The sequence below is a fragment of the Dioscorea cayenensis genome, chromosome 20 (genome assembly GCF_009730915.1).
Source record: "Dioscorea cayenensis subsp. rotundata cultivar TDr96_F1 chromosome 20, TDr96_F1_v2_PseudoChromosome.rev07_lg8_w22 25.fasta, whole genome shotgun sequence".
Lineage (NCBI taxonomy): Eukaryota > Viridiplantae > Streptophyta > Magnoliopsida > Dioscoreales > Dioscoreaceae > Dioscorea > Dioscorea cayenensis.
Window position 1 is genome coordinate 32,809,344 of NC_052490.1, and position 18,666 is coordinate 32,828,009.

Genomic DNA, 18,666 nt, shown 5'->3' on the forward strand with positions numbered 1-18,666 from the left:
ACATGATAGAAGTAGAGGGTTTATTCTTAGATAATTAATCAAGTCACTAATATAAATTCTGGGTCTCATATTAGAGTTCTATGGGTTTTCTCTCCAAGTTACATGATGAAAGGGTTTTATTCTTGGGAGATTAGTCAAGCCAGTTGGTTAACTCCATACATTTACACTTTGTATATATAAAAAAAATCATAAATTTTTTTAAAGAAATATAAATATATTGCCATAATTGATGAATAAACTTGATATTCACACCCTAATATTTCGATTGTGAACCACATTAGGCAACTGATTCACTTTAGGCAAAATAGGCCTGAAAAGGGAGTATAATTATAAAACTGAGATGTGAGAATAGAAAATCCAGCTTTAAAAGCACCACCTAAGCCCTTATTTTTTCAAGCGTTCTCTTTTCGTCATCTATTTTCTTGGATTTCTTGTGAATCCGAAGAAGCGAAGCTCGATGGCGAATAGCAATCTTCCTCGGCGGATCATCAAGGTGAGAGCTTTTCGATCGGGTCAGTGGGTTCTTTAATTTCAGGCGTCCTCGCTGAGGAAAGAGGGATCTCCTTGTGATCTTTCTTTTTATTTTATTTTATTTTATTTTATTTTGCGTTGATTATTTGTAGTTTTTCTATGATCTTGCAGGAAACGCAGAGGCTTCTCAGCGAGCCAGGTATCCCGTCTTCTGATGATCCCTTTTGTTTTGTTTGATTGCTTGTTTTGTGGGTCGCCGGAGAGGTTTTTATGCCTTTTTCGCCAATTTTGTGGGTATCTGTGATTCGATTGTTGTAATTTTGGGTTTTTTTTCTGTTAATTGATGGTTTTGATTGACGGATGTTGTTTAGGTTGTTCTGGTGAGATTTTTTTTGGAAAGTTGGGTTTTTTATTTCGTTTTTTTTTTCTTCAATTGTCACAGCTCCAGGTATCAGTGCATCTCCGTCAGAGGATAATATGCGCTACTTTAATGTTATGATACTTGGACCAACGCAGTCTCCATATGAAGGTGTGTTTGATCATTACCTGAACTTCTTAGCTTAGATTGTGTAATCTCCTTTTGTGCTTGCCTGTGGCTTTTTTGTTTGCTGTTTCTGTAAGAATTAGGAATGTACTTGCAAGGCTCGGATAGATGAATGGTGAATGAGTAGCTTCCTGTTGGAAACTTGTACGACTTAGCACAAGTATTGTGGAATTCTCTTAGGTCGTAGTTGGTTAGAGGTATTTGAAAGTCCAAGGATTTCTATATATGGGATTTAACTAAACCTTAGGTGGTGTTAAGTTATAGGTAATTGAAACTCCAAGAATTTCCAAATATGAGATTTTGAACCAACACTAACTGGGAAGTCAAAATCTGAAAACTTTTAAGTCTTAAGTTTAGGATTTGAAAATCAATCTTACATCTTTTGGTTTAACTGTGGCTTTTTCATCTGCTGTTTAGGAAAAAAGTGGCACTGTGCAAGGTTTGGACGAACTAAATGGTAAATCAGTAACTACTGGTGTGAAACTTATAGCACAAGTACTGTAGAAGTTCCTTAGGTGTTGTTCGGTCAGAGGTATTTAAATATCTGAGGATTTCCATATATGAGATTTTGATTCAGATTAACTTGGATGGTAGTCAAAATCTTGAAACTTTTAAATCAAATATAGGATTTGAAACTTGAAAGTCAATCATAGATCTTTTGGTTGAGCTCTCGAAAATCCCAGAGTTTTAAATACCTTTAACCACAAATACACCCAAAGAAAATTTCTTAATTTAACCCGACAAGGTACTCTTTGGCCATTCAGGGACGTACTATAAATCAGTCCTAGTTTTTGGTTGTGGTTGAAGAGCATTGTGGAACGAGCTAGTTCTTGCTTGATCTCTGCTAGATGCTTTTTGGAACTGGCTTGAGCTCATTTGTTTAATTTTTTTAAAGTTCGGCTCTTCTCAAGTTTGACCTATTTTATAGGGGGACGGGATTTTTCTAGACCAAAGTGCAAGCTGCTTAGTAGCCTAATAGTTCATTTGATATTTCATTCTAGTGAGAAGAAAAAAAAAAATTTAGAGTTACGTATTGCAGGCTAAAGTTGCTTTTTGTTTTATGTGGATCTGTTGGTGTTAACTGCCTTATAGAGCATATTATTCTCACCATCTGTCTGGGTTTTTATAGTCTTTGTTTTGGCCGCTCTCTTCTGTTACACTTGTTATTGCATAGACTCTTTTCGTCTGTCCTTTTAACTAAATCATGCCACCTTATCCTATATGTTTGGCCCCATTGAAATTTATGCACTTGCATATATTTGTATTTTATATCCTTAATAGATTGATACTTTATTTTTTCCTTTAATTTATCTCGATTTAGGAGGAGTTTTCAAGCTTGAATTGTTCTTGCCCGAAGAATATCCAATGGCTGCGCCGAAGGTAAGATAACTCCTAGAGTGATGCTACCTTGATTTGCTATGTTATTCAAGGTTAGGTATATTGTTTCTTGCCTGAAGTGATTCTACATTGGCATTATACATCATCAAAGTTAAGATGTTGTCTAAGGAATATCAACATATGATTTTTAGGTTCTGAATTTGCACAAATGCTTGTGGTGTTCTTCCATTTAAATTGTATCAATTGACAGATGTTTATTGTTTGAAATTTTGAAGATCTTACAATAAAAAGTTTTTTTTCCCAGCTAAAAGCCTAAAATCTATAAAGCAGAGTGGATGTTGCTTTCCTTGTATAATGATCCTTGACCGATGTTGGTTCCATGTTGTTTCTGTTGATGGCAATTGTATCTTCTAGCAATTTCTTTCCATTATAGGAGCAAATCCATCCTTTAAAGTTAACTATAGTCAGGCTTCTAGCTTTTACTGATCTCTTCTTTTCCTTGTCACTTTCTCACATTTTTCTTCTTTGTTATATAATCTATTTCAGTTTTGAGTTATTAATGCGTTCTTCTTATAATATTTGGAACAGGTTCGCTTCCTCACCAAAATTTATCATCCTAACATTGATAAGGCAAGCTTCTACATCCCCATACTGTCTGCATCAGATAATTTTTCTGTCTTTTCCCTCTACATAAGGCAGTTACTGATATATGCAGCTTGGAAGAATATGTCTTGATATTCTCAAAGACAAATGGAGTCCTGCCCTTCAGATTCGAACAGTACTGCTAAGGTAATGAGGCCATTTTGTTTGTTCTATTGTCTGGATGTTTTCCGTCTTTTGATTCTACTATCAAGTGTTTCTGCATCCAAAGTGGGTATGTTTGTATTTTAATGTGGAAATGGATACAAACCAGAAATCATAATAGATGTTCATAATGCTTAAAGCAGGTGTGGATATGAATGTATCTACTTTGTTTATTGAATGGATTTAAATATCATTGGGATATGAACTAGTGCTGGTATTTTTTGTTTTTTGTTTTTTTTTTTTTTGGTGGAAACAGCCATCCTACAATTGATATGAATGAAAGTAAATTTTCCCAGAAAATAACTTGGACAATTTTGAAGTGAAATGAGGATGTTTACATATAAAAGTTGACTGGATCATGAGCTTGGCTTTTGCCAACTACAAACAATAAAAGGCATGAAAAGTGGATTTGCAAATATGAATCAGATTCGACCTATTGCATCTCAAGTCAAAACCTAATGTGTATAGTGTGGATATGGTTTTGGATTTGCTAGGATATAATCTGCCCTGTGCTCCTTATAGGCTATCTCCGTGTTTGTTTGTTTTCTATGTACATATCTTACAATTGTCTTGATAATTTCTCAAATAACACTAGGTGGTTTACATTGATTCAACATAGAAAATGAGGTGTTTCTTTTAAGTTTATGACCTGAAACTAAAAACTCACTTCTTAATCAATTCTAATCACCTTTTTAATTTGCTAACACCTCTTATAAGTTAACAAATTTATTGAGTTATTTTATTTATATATATGCATAAAATTGATGGGTACTGGCTCTTGTTGTTAATCAGTATTCAGGCCCTTCTGAGTGCTCCAAATCCGGATGATCCTCTATCAGACAACATTGCGAAGCATTGGAAGGCAAACGAAGCCGAAGCAGTAGAAACAGGTAACATTATTGATTTTTCTGCTACTGCAAAGATACTAATGTGTTCTTAAATCATATCTTCAAGGCGCAATTGTTACTGCAGTGAGGAAAACAAGAATGGAAATTGTTTTCATGTTCTTTCAATCCAAGCAACCTTGTTAAGTGATTAGTTTGTGATAACCTCTGTGTTGTTGTGTTTAATCTAATTGGAGTTGATATCGATTACTGCAGCGAAAGAGTGGACGCGGCTGTATGCTAGCGGAGCGTGATAACCTCGCTGCCGTTTGTGTAACTGCAGTAGCAATATGGTTTCTGATTTGAAGCTCTCCTAGCTAATGTTCTATATGACTTCATTAATCTGGGAATCGACTCCGTCGAATATGTATCAGTAGTTGGGAGTTTACTGTTCTCTTTGGGTTTTCAACTCTATCATGGATCGAACTAAATAATATATTTTGGCACTAATGCCTTCATATCAAATACTGCCTGATTTGTTACCCTGGAACTTTGGATTGCCAAGAACAAGCTGTTAAGATGCCTTGTAGCCTCAATTGCTTATTCTTGGGATATTTGTGAGTCTTAATGTACAATTTATTTACTAGATTGAGAAGTAAAACAGCCTTAAAATGGTGTTTTTTTTAATTATGTTCTTACACTATTCAAAAAAATTAACCTATTTCCGGATTAAAAGTCACATAACATAATTTGTAAAAACTACATTTGATCATACATTCACAAATTATCCTTATGTGAAAAGACAAGTTTATTTTTTATTTTTTATTTAAAAAAATCTTATTTTGGAATGTAAACTCCAAACTATATTTAACCTCCTGATGAAAATAAAAAAATGATTGTAAATTTGCTTTTCAACATGAGTATATATATATATATATATATATATATAAAAGAGTAAGGATTCTATGCAACCGTGATACCATATCAGATTGTCACATTTCTATAAAAATTTGCCAAATCAGATTTATAGTCACGTCAGCCTATCTAATCACCCACTTACTCCCATTATTAATTTGTTTTTTATATTTTTATTTTAATTTTTTTTTTAAAACTCTTGTTTTTATCTTATTATCTCATTTGAAATCAATTTTTAAATCCACCGTGTGCCCCTCAGCCGGTTTGCTCTCCATGATGTCCAACACCGGAGACTGCTCAATGATTTATTCTTTTTGTATTTTTATTTTAAATTTAAAAAAAAAGACATTTGCAAAGAAATAATTCAAGGGTGGAGAACGGGGCATGAAATGGGAGAATGGGGAATTAGCATCAGGTGTTCAGAGTTCGGTCTCCGGTGTCCAAACTGGTGTTCGACATCGGGCAGTCGTCTTAGATTTAAAATTTTAATTTAAAATAAGATAATAAAGTAAAGATAAAAATTTTTTAAAAAATTTAAAATAAAAATACAAAAAGAATTCATCGTTGGGTGGTCTCCGGTGTTGGACATTGTAGAGAGCACACTGGTGAAGGGGCACAAGGTGGATTCAAAAATTTGATTTGAAAAGAGATGATAAAATAAAAATTTTAAAAAAGAATCAAGATAAAAATACAAAAAAAACCAATTCATAATTGGAATAAGTGGGTGATTTGGTAGGCTGACGTGACTATAAATCTGATTTGGCAAATTTTTATTGGAATGGGATATAATCTGACGTGGTATCACGGTTGCATAGAATCCTTACTCATGAATAAAAATGTTTTGCAGGTACATATAAACATTTTTCACCCATCAAGAAGTAAAAAAATGGTAAAATTTTTCACAAGCTCGTCAATCTTTCTAAAGAAAATGATTTTTATGATGAGAAATATATTGATAAGAATTTCAGAAACATTAAAATGTAAGAACAATACCATAACAAGCAAATGTTATGTAGAAACTAATACACCACCAAGATTGATGTTACAAAGTCTTCAAGTCTTAATTTGGTAGCATTCATCAACAGGAAGAAGAATTAACAGAAATACATTGTAAACTGCAGAAATACATTGTAAACTGTATGTTTACCTCTGAAATTTTCAACAAAACAGGCATACATTCAACAGTTTCAGAAATAAACCACCAAGATAAATGTTATGGAGAAGTCTTCAAGTCTCAAATTTGATAACAAAAGCATTCAATTAATAAGAAAAACAATTTCAGAAATATATTGCAGATTCAGTAATAATAGCCACTGTTTTACTGTCAAGAATTTCATAGATTTAATAACAAGAATGATTAAAGGCAACTCTTCAAATATTCTCAATCTGATAGCATTGAACTAAAAACAATCAAAGTTTTCAGGGTAAAAACATGGCTTGAATTCTGAAACTACACACAAGCTTGGCATCATGAATGGAGAACTTTTCATGAATCAGCGGTGCCATGATAAGCTGGTGTTCATTCTCACAGGTGTTTTGGAGGCAATAACCCTGAACAGATTAGAAGGATATAGATTCATTGTTGTTTCATTTAATATGGTAAAAAATAGTAGGAAATAACAGTTCAATACCTGATTGGAAAACCTCCAAGATAGAAGCCAGTATACCGCAGAGCAGCGATAGCGCTATCATCCTGACAAGAATGTCTAAGTCATTATTTCTGTCTCGCTTTTGTGTAAAAGTGAACCTTAATATTGCATCTAAATAAATAACAGAAAAGTCTTCTACATAATTCTTCCATCAAATTCAAGTTTTACGAAGAAATCAATTGAAAAAGAAAAATTTCTACGAATTCAGCTGAAGTTTTCTAGTGATAACTCAATTGATGGGGAATAAACAAAGGACAGGTTAATTGATAATTTTGCCAGACATCGAGTCAATATATGTTTACCCGAACAAATTCAATAAAGGCTATACGAGTCTGGTGACATCTATCCCCAAGAAGCTTCAACCGAGAAATCTGGAAAAAGACAGAAAATGAATGAGCTCCCTGATGAGGCCAAAAATTTAACAGATTTGAAAATTTCTGCTCTTAACACAGTATGCTCACCGGGCCACAGTTTGATTCGAAGAAATGTCTTATCTCATTTTCATTGACCTGCAAAATAAACAGTGAAGGATCAAGGATTATTATTGGGAAAATAATGCCTCACATCACTCCAGAAAACCTCTAAGGAAGAACAAATTCATTTTACAAGTTTATCTACTATAACAGTTCAACACAATGAAGTCATATACCATTTTAAAGAGTGATTCTTTTGAAGATCAATAGAAAAGCAAGAATAAATCATTTACCATCTTATCAATGTTATTGCAATAAACGGTCCTTCTAGCTATGTCCTTCTCATGTGTGCTCTGTTCAAATATTAAAAATCAGGATAAATGTTTGTAGCCACAACCATCAGGTACTTAAATAGGAGCATCAAATTAACTTGTTCATACCCGAGGAAGATACGAAGGGTTAATAGGAAATATATTAGATTTTGAGGGTGCAATGCAGATGGGAATATTGTGCAGTGGAGTCCCACAAAGACTAAGTGCCGCTCTTGCGGAAACTACAAACAAAACACATGGTTAGATGATTGATAAGAGGATTGCATATGGACAAAGACATTGAGTCAGAATTAGATGAGCTATACTTACTCTCAGAACCGAATTCAAGAAAAGCAAAGTGACAAGCTGAGCTGGGTTCTCCAGAAATACGGCAATCATTTATCTGCAATATAAACATATCATAAAAAATAAGTTGTTAATATGCTCAGAGTTCAAAAAAGATTTCTATAATTGAGAAGGTATCTTTTTATGATCCTCAAAGTTACAAGTTTAAAACAACCATCCTTCTCTAGAATTGCTTGATCGAGTTCCTTAATTACAGAAGCACATGGAAACAATAAGGTTGGCCAGTTGATATCAAAAAAGATCTTTGGTGATGAACATACAAGAAATATAGTTGCAAATGCATGTTACAGGGCCTAATATTAAGGTGCACAGAGAATCACTGATAACGTCATACTTAACTAATTTTATAACGCTCCTGTTACGTATTTGGTGACAATGCATTTTCACAATTTTCCTTATCAAGTCCTATCATCACTTGACACTTAATACATTTAGACAATTAAAAACACAATAATGAATCTTTCCTCAACCTTTCTAATTCAAATTTTACCAACATTGCAAAATTTGTATGTTTATATCTATGAATTGGAGGGGACACAACTACATGTATGAGCCATGCCCACATGTATGTCCACCAAAACCTGTGCCCATACAAATGAACAGACCCTATTATGGTTATGGATGACGTTCAGAGATTAAAGGAGGGTCATCCAATTCTCAAGATATTATCACTGATAGAAAGGAATTTTGCTGTTTTCAACAGATAACATGCTACAAGGCATTTTTAAGATGTACAAACAAGAACATTGATGAAGTATCCAAAAAAAATACTAATGTCTTGCCATAAGTTGACGTTCTCCGTTGAAAGATAAAGACGACAATATCCGCATACGACAAATCATAGATTTAGTATAAAAGTTTTTTGTCCTTCTATTTCCTGTTAACGTTCAATGCTGCAACGTGGAGACTTTACATAGAAAAGGTAGCCATGCATTCACATAGCTTGCCATTCTTGCTTATCACATTCCTTTTATTTATTTCAATTCACTACTAACTCAGAGAACACCAAGATCTCAAACTAGCTTCTTACAGATGATATGCTGGTTTTGCTTTCAACATTGAAAAACAAGTAGCTTTTGCAATTGAAGAAACTTACTTGTCCGCAACAACTAAATAGCCCAGCAAGTTCTTCCTCAGTTACCTAATCAATAATTATTGAACACAATCAGATAAGGCTGAAACCAATATATGCTCAATCATGAAAAGGATGCTACAAAGCAAAGCAACATTTCACAAACAAGAACACAGTTCATCAGAAAATTAAAAACAAACACTATAGCTAAACCAAATTCCAATAGCAAATGGCTCACATGTTGCTCAATATTCCAAACATAAATGGTCCGGTGAATGCAATCTTCAATTGCAGCTGGCGAAATCTGGTCATTGCTTGTCCATCTCTCGAAATGCTGTCTGCCCCTCCTCTGCAAGAAAAAACATATATACACACAAATGGAATCAATCAACATAGCAAAACAATTCCAACAACTTCTCTAGCTAACACATGAAGCACAACAAAAAATGAACTATTTACAAACCAAAGACGCCATTTTCAACAAGAAGTAAAAATTATAAATCTCCACATACCCAATCTAACTTAAAAAATTCATAAAAAGAAAAGTAAGAAAGAAAAGAAAAGGAACCATACTCTGCTATCTTGCTGATCTCCAAATGAACTGATGCTTCTAATATCTCCTTCATTCTGATTCAAACTAGCGTTAGATCGGTTGGAATCACCACAAAGATTCAACGGAATTTCAGAAGCGCCCACAGACTCTGGTGCATCAACATGTGAGGCTGGCACAAACTCCTTGGCGTAGGGATTTAGCTTGAAGAAGCTCTTTGTTAGCTCCCCCACATCCTTCTGGGTAGCTTCCACCACCTCCAGCGCTGCCCCTGGTGAGGACTGACTTCCAGAGCTCTTCTTCACAGAAGCCATCAAAAATTGTATATAAAAATCACAGCTTTATGAAAGAAAGACAGAAAGAAGAAGAAGAAGAAGAAGATGATCTGTAATTGATGGATTGAAAGGAGGATTATATAACCCCAAATTAAAAAAAGGGATCGAAAGGAGCAATCTTTGAGTAAAACAAATCATTAGAACAAGGAGTAAATGCAGAAGAAGGGGGTCTGCACCGATGTTGGGCGGGAGCGATGAACCATGAGAAGAGATAGGCATGTAATTACCACTATACTGGCCAATAATAGAAAGAATTAAAAACCGAGCACCATTGGAAGGCCTGGAGTTTATCGTCTGCCGTCTAGACCGAGAAAGAGAGAAAAGTTCCATTGCTGCTCTCCTCCGCCTTCCAAATACTTCCAAATCTTGCTCTTTTAGAAGACTCACACACAGATAAAGAGAGAAGAGTTCCATTGCTGATCTCCTCCACCTTCCAAATACTTCCAAATCTTGCTCTTTTAGAAGACTCACACACAGAGAAAGAGAGAAGAGTTCCATTGCTGATCTCCTCCGCCTTCCAAATACTTCCAAATCTTGCTCTTTTAGAAGACTCACACACAAAGAAAGAGAGAAGAGTTCCATTGCTGATCTCCTCCGCCTTCCAAATCCTTCCAAATCTTGCTCTTTTAGAAGACTCACACACAAAGAAAGAGAGAAGAGTTCCATTGCTGATCTCCTCCGCCTTCCAAATACTTCCAAATCTTGCTCTTTTAGAAGACTCACACACAAAGAAAGAGAGAAGAGTTCCATTGCTGATCTCCTCCGTCTTCCAAATACCCAAATCTTGCTCTTTTTTAGAAGACTCAGAGAGAGAGAGAGAGAGAGTGAAGTTGTGTTCCAGTGAGTGTGTGTATATATGTGGAATTTTATTAAAAAAATGTTGATATATATATTTTTTGGGGGCCTCTTCAAAAACCATGGGCTTTTACTTTGCTATCACATCTTTAATTTTCAGAAATACTCCATCTGTGCCATAATCGTCCATCGTAACAGTTTCACAAAATTAAAAAAAAAAAATTGGTTAGAATTAAAAATTTTATGAATATTTCGCTTACCTTTTTCACTTCGTTTATTTCTCTGTCCATTCGCGAAGGTAATTCTCTGTCTATTCAGAGAGGTATGAAGTTAGATGATTTTGGACATGAAAAACTTGCAGGAGTGAGATATTTATAATAGAATAAATGAAGTATTCTGTAACAGTTTGATTTTGAAAAAAAAAATTACGGTATAAAAATTAAAATAATATTAAAATTAAGCACTCTGACAAAATAAATATTTTGATAGATTATTAAAAATAAATGTGATTAAAATGCCTGTAAAACATCCACAAAATTATATATTAGTTATTATCCATGCGGATAAATATTATTGGATATTAAATTACAATGCTTGCTATTCCTAATTACAAATCCTATTACTTTTATATCTCATATATAATATAAAAAATATGTATAAAAAAAGAGATTAAAAAATTCGTTGGCACACATAGTACCTATGTTAAAATTTAAATTTGGTTTCAAGATATGCAAGTAAAATAATATTAAAAATTAAGATTAGGAGGTATTTTTGAGAAAAAAAAAAGTGAGTAAAAATTTTGCATCTTTTCTTGGGTGGCAAAGAAAAAGCAAAAATTTAAATGTATTCAAATGAAATTTCATTTAAATTTTTCAGTATAATGTCTGTGTTCATATATTCCTGACCTGTGTTTTGTATTTATTAGTTATTTGAAATAATAAACTTTTAAAACTGTTGATCTTTCTTGAGTATTGATATGAAATTTCACTCAAATTTTCACTGTTGTATCTATCTTCATACATCCCAGCATTGTTTAGTAGTTATTACTCATTCCAACAAAAAAAATCGAAAAAAAAAAGCTTATAATTGGCCCAAATTTTCTCTTTGTTTATAATTCAACAGCAGTAATCCTTTTTTTCAAAGACTAAAGATGTATCATGTATGAGTCTAACGAAACAAATCCATGCCAAAAATGAAAAAAAAACAAAAAACAAAATTTCAAAATATAAAATAAATATAAACATCACAACAGGATCTTCTGAAGCAGTCCATATCAATTAATTTAAAAAATATGAATTTGAATATATAAGTGGAGTTATCTCATCCCACTGGCTTACACCGAGTTCAGCTTTCGGTATTACAAGAGCCTACCGAATTAGATCAAAGTATTTAACATTTTATATAAAATAAACAAGCAATGAGTACTTCTTCCTCTAGTTCTGAAAGTTTGTTTTTGCAACTGAACCTGTGTGAGAGCTGAGGATTGATCAACATCTCATTGCTTTCTTTTTTAAGTAATCTAATGAATCAAGATGTATAAGTTACCAAAACTCTCAAGAACGGTACACCGCGTAGCTTCTTTCGAACAAAACCTGCAGAAAAAGAGAGGAAACTGAACAGGAATTTCCCAAATTCATTGTTTAACACAACATATGATATCTTCTTATCATGTTTGCTAACCACAAGTTTCAATTTGATCTGACAAGCTGATTATTCAGATGAGTAATTGTTTGCAGCCTTGAGATGAGAACTGTTTCCATTTGTTTCCTGTTTCCCCACATCAGATTTAAACAGCTCATGCTTCTTCATAAATAAATCAGTTAAGGGCTTCTTCGAGAACACCACGGATACTGCAATGCATATAGAATCAACTCAAGTTAATTATAATAAAACATGCATGCTCACATCTAATTTAAAAAAAAAAAAATTATGTTTATGTCCTGACTGCCAACATGAACCACTCTCTCTTCTATGTTGGCTTCATCTTTTGACTCTAAGCTTGACAAGCAATGTTACTGAATCCAAAACAGGAGCTATAAATAAATTATCTGAAATAAAAAAATCTAGTACCCACTTCAGAAACACACCCTCATTTGGACTGTATTAATTCCACCACTCATTACAACATGGGATGTCCTTGTAGAAACTCAGACACTTGCATCTCTGGTATTATTGTTATCAACCTGCAATTTAATTTTCTTGTACTCAGCTGTAGATCTTTGCCCTGTATTGAGCAACATGTTCTTGCACATTTCATTCATGAGATACTGCCCTACACTCTCATATAGTTTGCCCATGCAACCAAGGTATGATTGCTTGGCCATGAGACACATTATAGTTCCCAAAGGTACTGTCAAAAGCCAAGCAGTATGCCAACAAAATCTTCTTCAGCTTCAGCAAGCACACTCTATTCACTGCATGAATATTTATAAGAAATTGCATACATCTTCTACATGATAACATGCTTGTGTCTCAATGACCTCATTATCCTTCTCCCTTACAACCATGGTGAAAACCAATACACTAACACTTTACCTTCCAATAGACACTGCAGCCAACAGAGAATTGCCTGCTGAAGTCGAACAAAGATTTTGTAGACATGCTTCTTGCCTTCCTAACACTGATCATCTCTTGGATTCACTGACAAAGCTATATGAAACTGTAGAGAAGATTGATAACCAGCACACAATGAATGAAACATGCATAGAGGAGCAAAACATTGAGTTTTTATTCGATCCTAAGCTCCCACAATTCTCCCAGTTGCAGGAATCAAATTATAGGCACAGAGGAAGAAAAGTCATATTTTGCATGATGCAATTGTATTAATCCATTTGAATCATTTGATAGGCCTCAACATATATTAACACAGCTAAAATGTAAAATGCAAGCAAGCAAAGCACAAAAGGAACTTCTAAACAAATGTATATGAGACAGCCTCAGCTCCATTTAGCTCAACCCATTTACAGCAGTTACCTAAATAAACAACTATATGAACACATAATCAAGAGAATCCTGCAAGCTAAGAAAAGCAAACATAATACTGAATAAATCTTATTAGTCTCAAAACATCATCAGCCTCCCAACTTTTATCTACATAGAATCTCTGAATTCATATGATTCTCAAAAAAGAAACAAACACAATCTCATGACAATAAAATACCATTAACAAAACAAATTCAAATGAACACCAACATTCCAAACTAGCATCTTACAGATGATTTAGTGGTTCTACTTTCAACATTGAAAAACAAGTAGCTTTTGCAATTGGAGAAACTTACATGTCCACAACAACTAATCCCAGCAAGTTCTTCCTCGGTTAACCAATCAATATTTATCAAACATAATCAGATAAATGTGAAAACATTTCACAAACAAGAAAACAGTTGATCAGAAAATAAAAAAACAAGCACTATAACCAAACCAACTTCTCATAGCAAATGAGTCACATGTTGGTCAATGTTTGAAACATAAACAGTCCGCCAAATACAATCTTCAATTTCTGCTCATGAAAGCTGGAATTGAAGATGTCTTCAGCGGACTGTTTATGTTTCAAATGTTGAGCAACTGAAATTGAAGATTGTATTCAGTGGACTGTTTAGCTGTTCATTGTTTATCCATCTCTGCCAATGTTGTCTGTCCCTCCTCTGCAAGGAAAAATAAAATAAAAACACACATACACACACACAAATTGAAATGATCAACATAGCAAAACAATTCCAATAACTTTTCAAGCTAAAAAGCACACAAAAAACACATAAAACACAAAGAAAAATGACTATTCACAACCCAAAGATGGCATATTAGACAAGAACTTAAAAAGAAAAAAAAAATCACATTTTTTCTGAAACGAGGAATTCAAGTGCGATCTAAATAAAAAGAAATTAAGAAAGGGAATCATACTCTGCAACCTTGTCAATCCCCAAATGTTCTGATCCTTTTAATTTCTATTTCACTCTGATTCAAACTAACACTAAAATTACAAAATCAAGGTAATAAAATGTTTTTTAGATTTTAGTTAAATTTTATAGCAAAATAATCAAACATCCGAATCATATTTGGATAATCAATATATGTTTTATTTTAAATTATTTAATTATTTTATTTAAAATTTTATTACAAGATAATTAAGTTTATTTTTTTAACTATTATTCTTATCATTTAAAGATTTTTATTGAAGATAAAATTTTTTTTTTATTTATATAATTTTTACATTAATTAAATACATGTATATATAGCTTTATCCAACGGAGTCTCAAAAAACTAGTACAAGTGTGGGAAGCAGAACTCAACGTCAACCCACGTGTCCTCACCTTGTATGGACATGGGATTTGATCTCAGGTCCTCCCTGAAATGAACACCCTACATAAAGGACCGGTACTAATTGACTCAAAGGCCTTTGGTGACCCAAACAATTTCTACATTGAGATCAATATATATATATATATATATATATATATATATATATATATATTTATTTATTTATTTATAATTTGTATACAATGGAAGGAGAATTTTGTAAAATGTTAGAGAGCCATGGTTTCTTTTCATTGTAGGCGTGAAAGCTATATCATTTTATATTTTACTGTTTATTTATTTTTATTTTATTTTTTAAGAATTATACTTGTCCATGGTGTTAAGGTATTATTATTCATGTCTATCCTTGAGAAAATGCAAAATCCTTGAGTTATTACAAGGACATGACACTGCAGACAATGTGGGGCAATCATGAATTTTGGTGATGGATGAGATAGGACCTAACTCTTAATAAGTTGCTTTGAAATTATATATATGTATATATTATATATCAATCATGTCAAAGAGTGGGAAGATGTTCATGAATTACAGTTGAGCTAAGTGCATCAACCTATCAATTTTCTCTGGTTTTCAAGTAAATCAATGCAGCAAATAAATCTGTTCATGAGGTGGAGGAGATTACTATATATTAATGTTGGAAAAGATGAGTTATGTACTAACAAAGGTCTATTTATTTATTTGTGAAAAATAATATATATACGATTTGGAAAAAGAATATTATAGGTGAAGTGGGGTTTTCCTTGTTTAATTATGTAGGCTCTTTGCATTGTTGGCGTCTTCATTGAGCTCTAAAACAGTTCTCACTGATGCATTTTGACCAAAAGATTAGATCCTCTTAAATGTAGGGACTTTACTAAAAAATACTTTTGTCCAAAGGTTATAGTGTAAGTTTGCCAATTTTTATATTTTCAGAGGACTATTCGTAAATTCAGATTTCCGAGCAGTTTGAAAATGTGCTCTCTATATCTCTATCTTAGATTTTTTTTAAGAATTAAGGATTACTGGTGTAGTTATTTTTTTATTTTTTTATTTTTTTGAAAAAAATGGATAAACCACTATATTAAAAAAAAGCACCGAACAGATACAACCGATACAACAATAGAGCAAACTCTCTCACACAATAAGACGTGAACAAGGGCAACACAACTACAACAGATCATTGGTGTAGTTATTGGATTTTTATTTTTTATTTTTTTAATTTTTTTGAAATATATATATATATATACATATAAAAAAATAGATAAACTATTTATATTAAATCATAAAAGAGACAAACAACAAACTTTCACACGGACAGAAATGGAGGTAACAAAGAAAGCATCATAACATTAGATGTAGTATAAATAGCTCAAAAATAAAAAGAACAACATAAAAAAACGAAGATGATAACTTAAATTTATTATTTTTTTCTGAGTATATTCTTCACCTTGACAAATGCTTCTAAAACAATAAAATGAATTCACTTTTATGAATACTAATACTAATATTAATTAATTAACCGAACCGATATAATTCAATTATAATTTTCAGGTTTAGTAACAAAATCTCCTCAGTGTCATCATCTGTACATTGTTTAAGTTTAAGTGGGGCTAAGATGTTCCTGAAGATAAAAGCAAAGAGTGTGCATCAGAATCAAAACAAATGAGACAAATAGCTCCAGTTTGTCTGCTCATTCATTTAACTTGCCAATGTTAAGCTTATTAACTCCTTCATGTGTTGTGTCTTTACATTCACATATTTAAGAAACTTTAATTGATTAACTTTTAATAAAGCATGATAATTAACTAAGGTTGTTAGATTTAACTTCCTAATTAATCCACCATGTGTCAAGGCTATCATGTCGGTGCTATCTCTTCAATCTATATCTCTATCTTGGCCTACTCTATATATTTAACATTGATTAACACCATGAATTTGAGAGTGATTGACAAGACTTAATTTGATTGCCTTGTTTCTTTATACAATTTTTTTATATAAATTTTTCATTTATGAAGAGATAGATCCCATTTGTTTTTATAAAAACAAAACAAAAAGGTTTAATACTAGTGTGTATAAAAATTCCCTTTTTATACAAATAATCATAATGATGACAGTGACTGTTTATCTTTTGGATCTATCTTTCATTGAATGATACTCACACATAGTAGTAGTAGTTACAGTTAACTCATCAAGATAAAGTTCATAGTTTCCCAGGAATAATGAAACTCTGTTATTAAACTTTCTAAAAAGACTCATGTGTATCCTAAAGATGCTCACTTTTACTTTTCATCCTTCAATGACCATGAACAACTGTAAAAGTTGATGCTATAAAGACAGAGAAAGCCTGCTATTTCCAAGAAGAAAAAAAAGAAAAAGAAAAAGAAAAAGAAAACAGAGTAGATTCAAATTCATCAGTCATCAAGCCAATGCCAAGATCAAGGTAGTACTAAAAAATAACTACACTTTGGTTTTATTGATATCATATGCTTCAATGAAAGAATATAGTGTGAGAGAGTTCACTGTTTGGTGTTTATAGAGGAACAGAGATGGCATTGAAGCAGTCTCCACGGACAAGCCCACTTCAAGAGGTACTTGTTTGTTTGATTAATAGATTTCTCTTTGTTATTTAATGACATTTGTATTGAAACAGAGGAAGAGAGTGGCAGAGCTTGAATCTAAGCTGAGTAGTGCTTTGGAGGAAGTGAAGAAGCTGAAGGAGAAGTTGGCAAGGAATGAGGTGGAAGAGCTGAGAGTGAAGCTGGAGGAAAAGGAGAGAAAGGTTAAGAGTTTTGAGACAGAGAATGAGAGGTTGAGGTTGGAAATTAAGGAAGTGGAAGTGGCTCATGATAAAGAGAAAGAGTTGGGAGCTAAGTTGGGTTGCATGGGAGATGAGTTGAATGAGATTAAAGGGAGAGTGGAGGAGATGAAGGAGAAGTTGGAAAGTGTGGAGAAGGAGAAGTTGGTGATGGAGATGGAGATGAAGAAGATGAAGGTGCAGATGGAGCAATGGAGGAAGGCTGCAGAGACTGCAGCAGCAGTTATAGCTGAAGATCATGGAGTGTGCTCCATGGAGGAAGAGGAAGGTGGAAGAAGGAAGAGTCTTTTTGGAGAGTTTTGGAAGAAGAAGAACTGCAGTTAATTCAGTAAATATAAGTTGTTTTGCATATATATATATATATATATATATAATTTATGGATTCCAAGTCTCTGTTTTGTATCTGTTTGCACAGCAGAAGTGTTTTTCTCAGTGGAAGTTCTTAGATTTCTCAATAATCAGTAACAAGAAACAACAAGAAAACAGTGTTCATTGTAAGTTGTAATTAGAGAACTAAAGTTTATTTTTTTTATACATAGAAAAAAAGAAAAGAATTTATCTAAGAGGAGAGGATTGTAAGGCAGTAAGTCTTCTCTTTAGATCTCTCCTTGTTATCACCATTTATGGGTTGTTTCTCTGTAAATAGAGATTGAAAGAAGTAAGAAAAATGCTCTGTTTTATTTATTTATTTTCAAATAAACAAAAAACAAGAAGAAAAGATTGGGGAAGGCGAGAGTACCTGGAAAAGCATAATAGACATAAGCTACTGCAAAGAGGACAATACCAAGACAGAGAACAGCATACATATTCCTGCTTATTTTTCCCAACCATCCATCCTTCATCTCCATCATCATCTTCTCCATTACAAAGCACTCTTTCTCTGATGAAGGACTTCTACTGTTATTATTATTATTATATATATAATATAGAGATACTGAAGGAGGAATTCAGGAGGTGCACATAGAAAGGGCAAAAGGAGAAAGCTGTGGGCAAAAGCAAAACAGGGAGGGAAAGAAAGGAAACAAGGGGCAAAAATACATAATGTAATACAAACAGGGAGAGGCAGTTCAGGTGGCAGGCTTTAAAGGTTTACAAGTTGCAGTGATATGTCATGCAAAGGGGTTTTGATTTTGTAGTGAAATCTCTTTGTTTGAAATTATTTCAAATAATT

The 18,666-nt window shown here is 33.1% G+C and overlaps 3 protein-coding genes and 2 long non-coding RNA genes across 5 annotated transcripts; 2 read left to right on the plus strand and 3 right to left on the minus strand.

The window, feature by feature from the left end:
- Positions 1–360: 360 nt before the first annotated feature.
- On the plus strand, positions 361–4,523 carry LOC120251723 (ubiquitin-conjugating enzyme E2 36-like). The gene is made up of 8 exons (XM_039260359.1): positions 361–493; positions 643–670; positions 914–1,000; positions 2,337–2,395; positions 2,942–2,983; positions 3,069–3,142; positions 3,950–4,047; positions 4,258–4,523. The coding sequence occupies exons 1-8, from the start codon at positions 458–460 to the stop codon at positions 4,293–4,295; spliced, it is 462 nt and encodes a 153-aa protein (XP_039116293.1). The 5' UTR covers positions 361–457; the 3' UTR covers positions 4,296–4,523.
- Positions 4,524–6,165: 1,642 nt separating this feature from the next.
- LOC120251963 (polyadenylate-binding protein-interacting protein 9-like) lies at positions 6,166–9,593 on the minus strand. Its single transcript, XM_039260615.1, has 10 exons — positions 9,281–9,593; positions 8,946–9,056; positions 8,732–8,776; positions 7,600–7,672; positions 7,399–7,511; positions 7,252–7,311; positions 7,007–7,054; positions 6,848–6,916; positions 6,528–6,589; positions 6,166–6,447 (listed from the first exon to the last, which is right to left on the minus strand). Exons 1-10 carry the CDS (start codon positions 9,569–9,571, stop codon positions 6,390–6,392), a joined length of 930 nt encoding a protein of 309 aa, XP_039116549.1. The 5' UTR covers positions 9,572–9,593; the 3' UTR covers positions 6,166–6,389.
- A 2,124-nt stretch (positions 9,594–11,717) lies between these two features.
- On the minus strand, positions 11,718–14,214 carry LOC120251811. The gene is made up of 3 exons (XR_005533493.1): positions 12,068–14,214; positions 11,933–11,979; positions 11,718–11,852 (listed from the first exon to the last, which is right to left on the minus strand). It is a non-coding gene; the product is annotated as an uncharacterized LOC120251811 (long non-coding RNA).
- A 2,777-nt stretch (positions 14,215–16,991) lies between these two features.
- On the plus strand, positions 16,992–17,933 carry LOC120251224 (interactor of constitutive active ROPs 4-like). Its single transcript, XM_039259761.1, has 3 exons — positions 16,992–17,120; positions 17,217–17,268; positions 17,331–17,933. The coding sequence occupies exons 1-3, from the start codon at positions 17,107–17,109 to the stop codon at positions 17,817–17,819; spliced, it is 555 nt and encodes a 184-aa protein (XP_039115695.1). The 5' UTR covers positions 16,992–17,106; the 3' UTR covers positions 17,820–17,933.
- Positions 17,934–17,957: 24 nt separating this feature from the next.
- Positions 17,958–18,608, minus strand: LOC120251225. Its single transcript, XR_005533402.1, has 2 exons — positions 18,235–18,608; positions 17,958–18,131 (listed from the first exon to the last, which is right to left on the minus strand). It is a non-coding gene; the product is annotated as an uncharacterized LOC120251225 (long non-coding RNA).
- Positions 18,609–18,666: the final 58 nt, after the last annotated feature.

Coding starts and splice junctions, on each gene's coding strand:
- LOC120251723 (XM_039260359.1), top strand. CDS start 458: ATGGCGAATAGCAATCTTCCTCGGCGGATCATCAAG. Junction 494..642: donor TTCCTCGGCGGATCATCAAG/GTGAGAGCTTTT, acceptor ATGATCTTGCAG/GAAACGCAGAGGCTTCTCAG. Junction 671..913: donor GAGGCTTCTCAGCGAGCCAG/GTATCCCGTCTT, acceptor CAATTGTCACAG/CTCCAGGTATCAGTGCATCT.
- LOC120251963 (XM_039260615.1), bottom strand. CDS start 9,571: ATGGCTTCTGTGAAGAAGAGCTCTGGAAGTCAGTCCTCACCAGGGGCA. Junction 7,312..7,398: donor ACCCTTCGTATCTTCCTCGG/GTATGAACAAGT, acceptor ATATTTGAACAG/AGCACACATGAGAAGGACAT. Junction 6,448..6,527: donor CTTGGAGGTTTTCCAATCAG/GTATTGAACTGT, acceptor TAATCTGTTCAG/GGTTATTGCCTCCAAAACAC.
- LOC120251224 (XM_039259761.1), top strand. Junction 17,269..17,330: donor GGACAAGCCCACTTCAAGAG/GTACTTGTTTGT, acceptor GTATTGAAACAG/AGGAAGAGAGTGGCAGAGCT.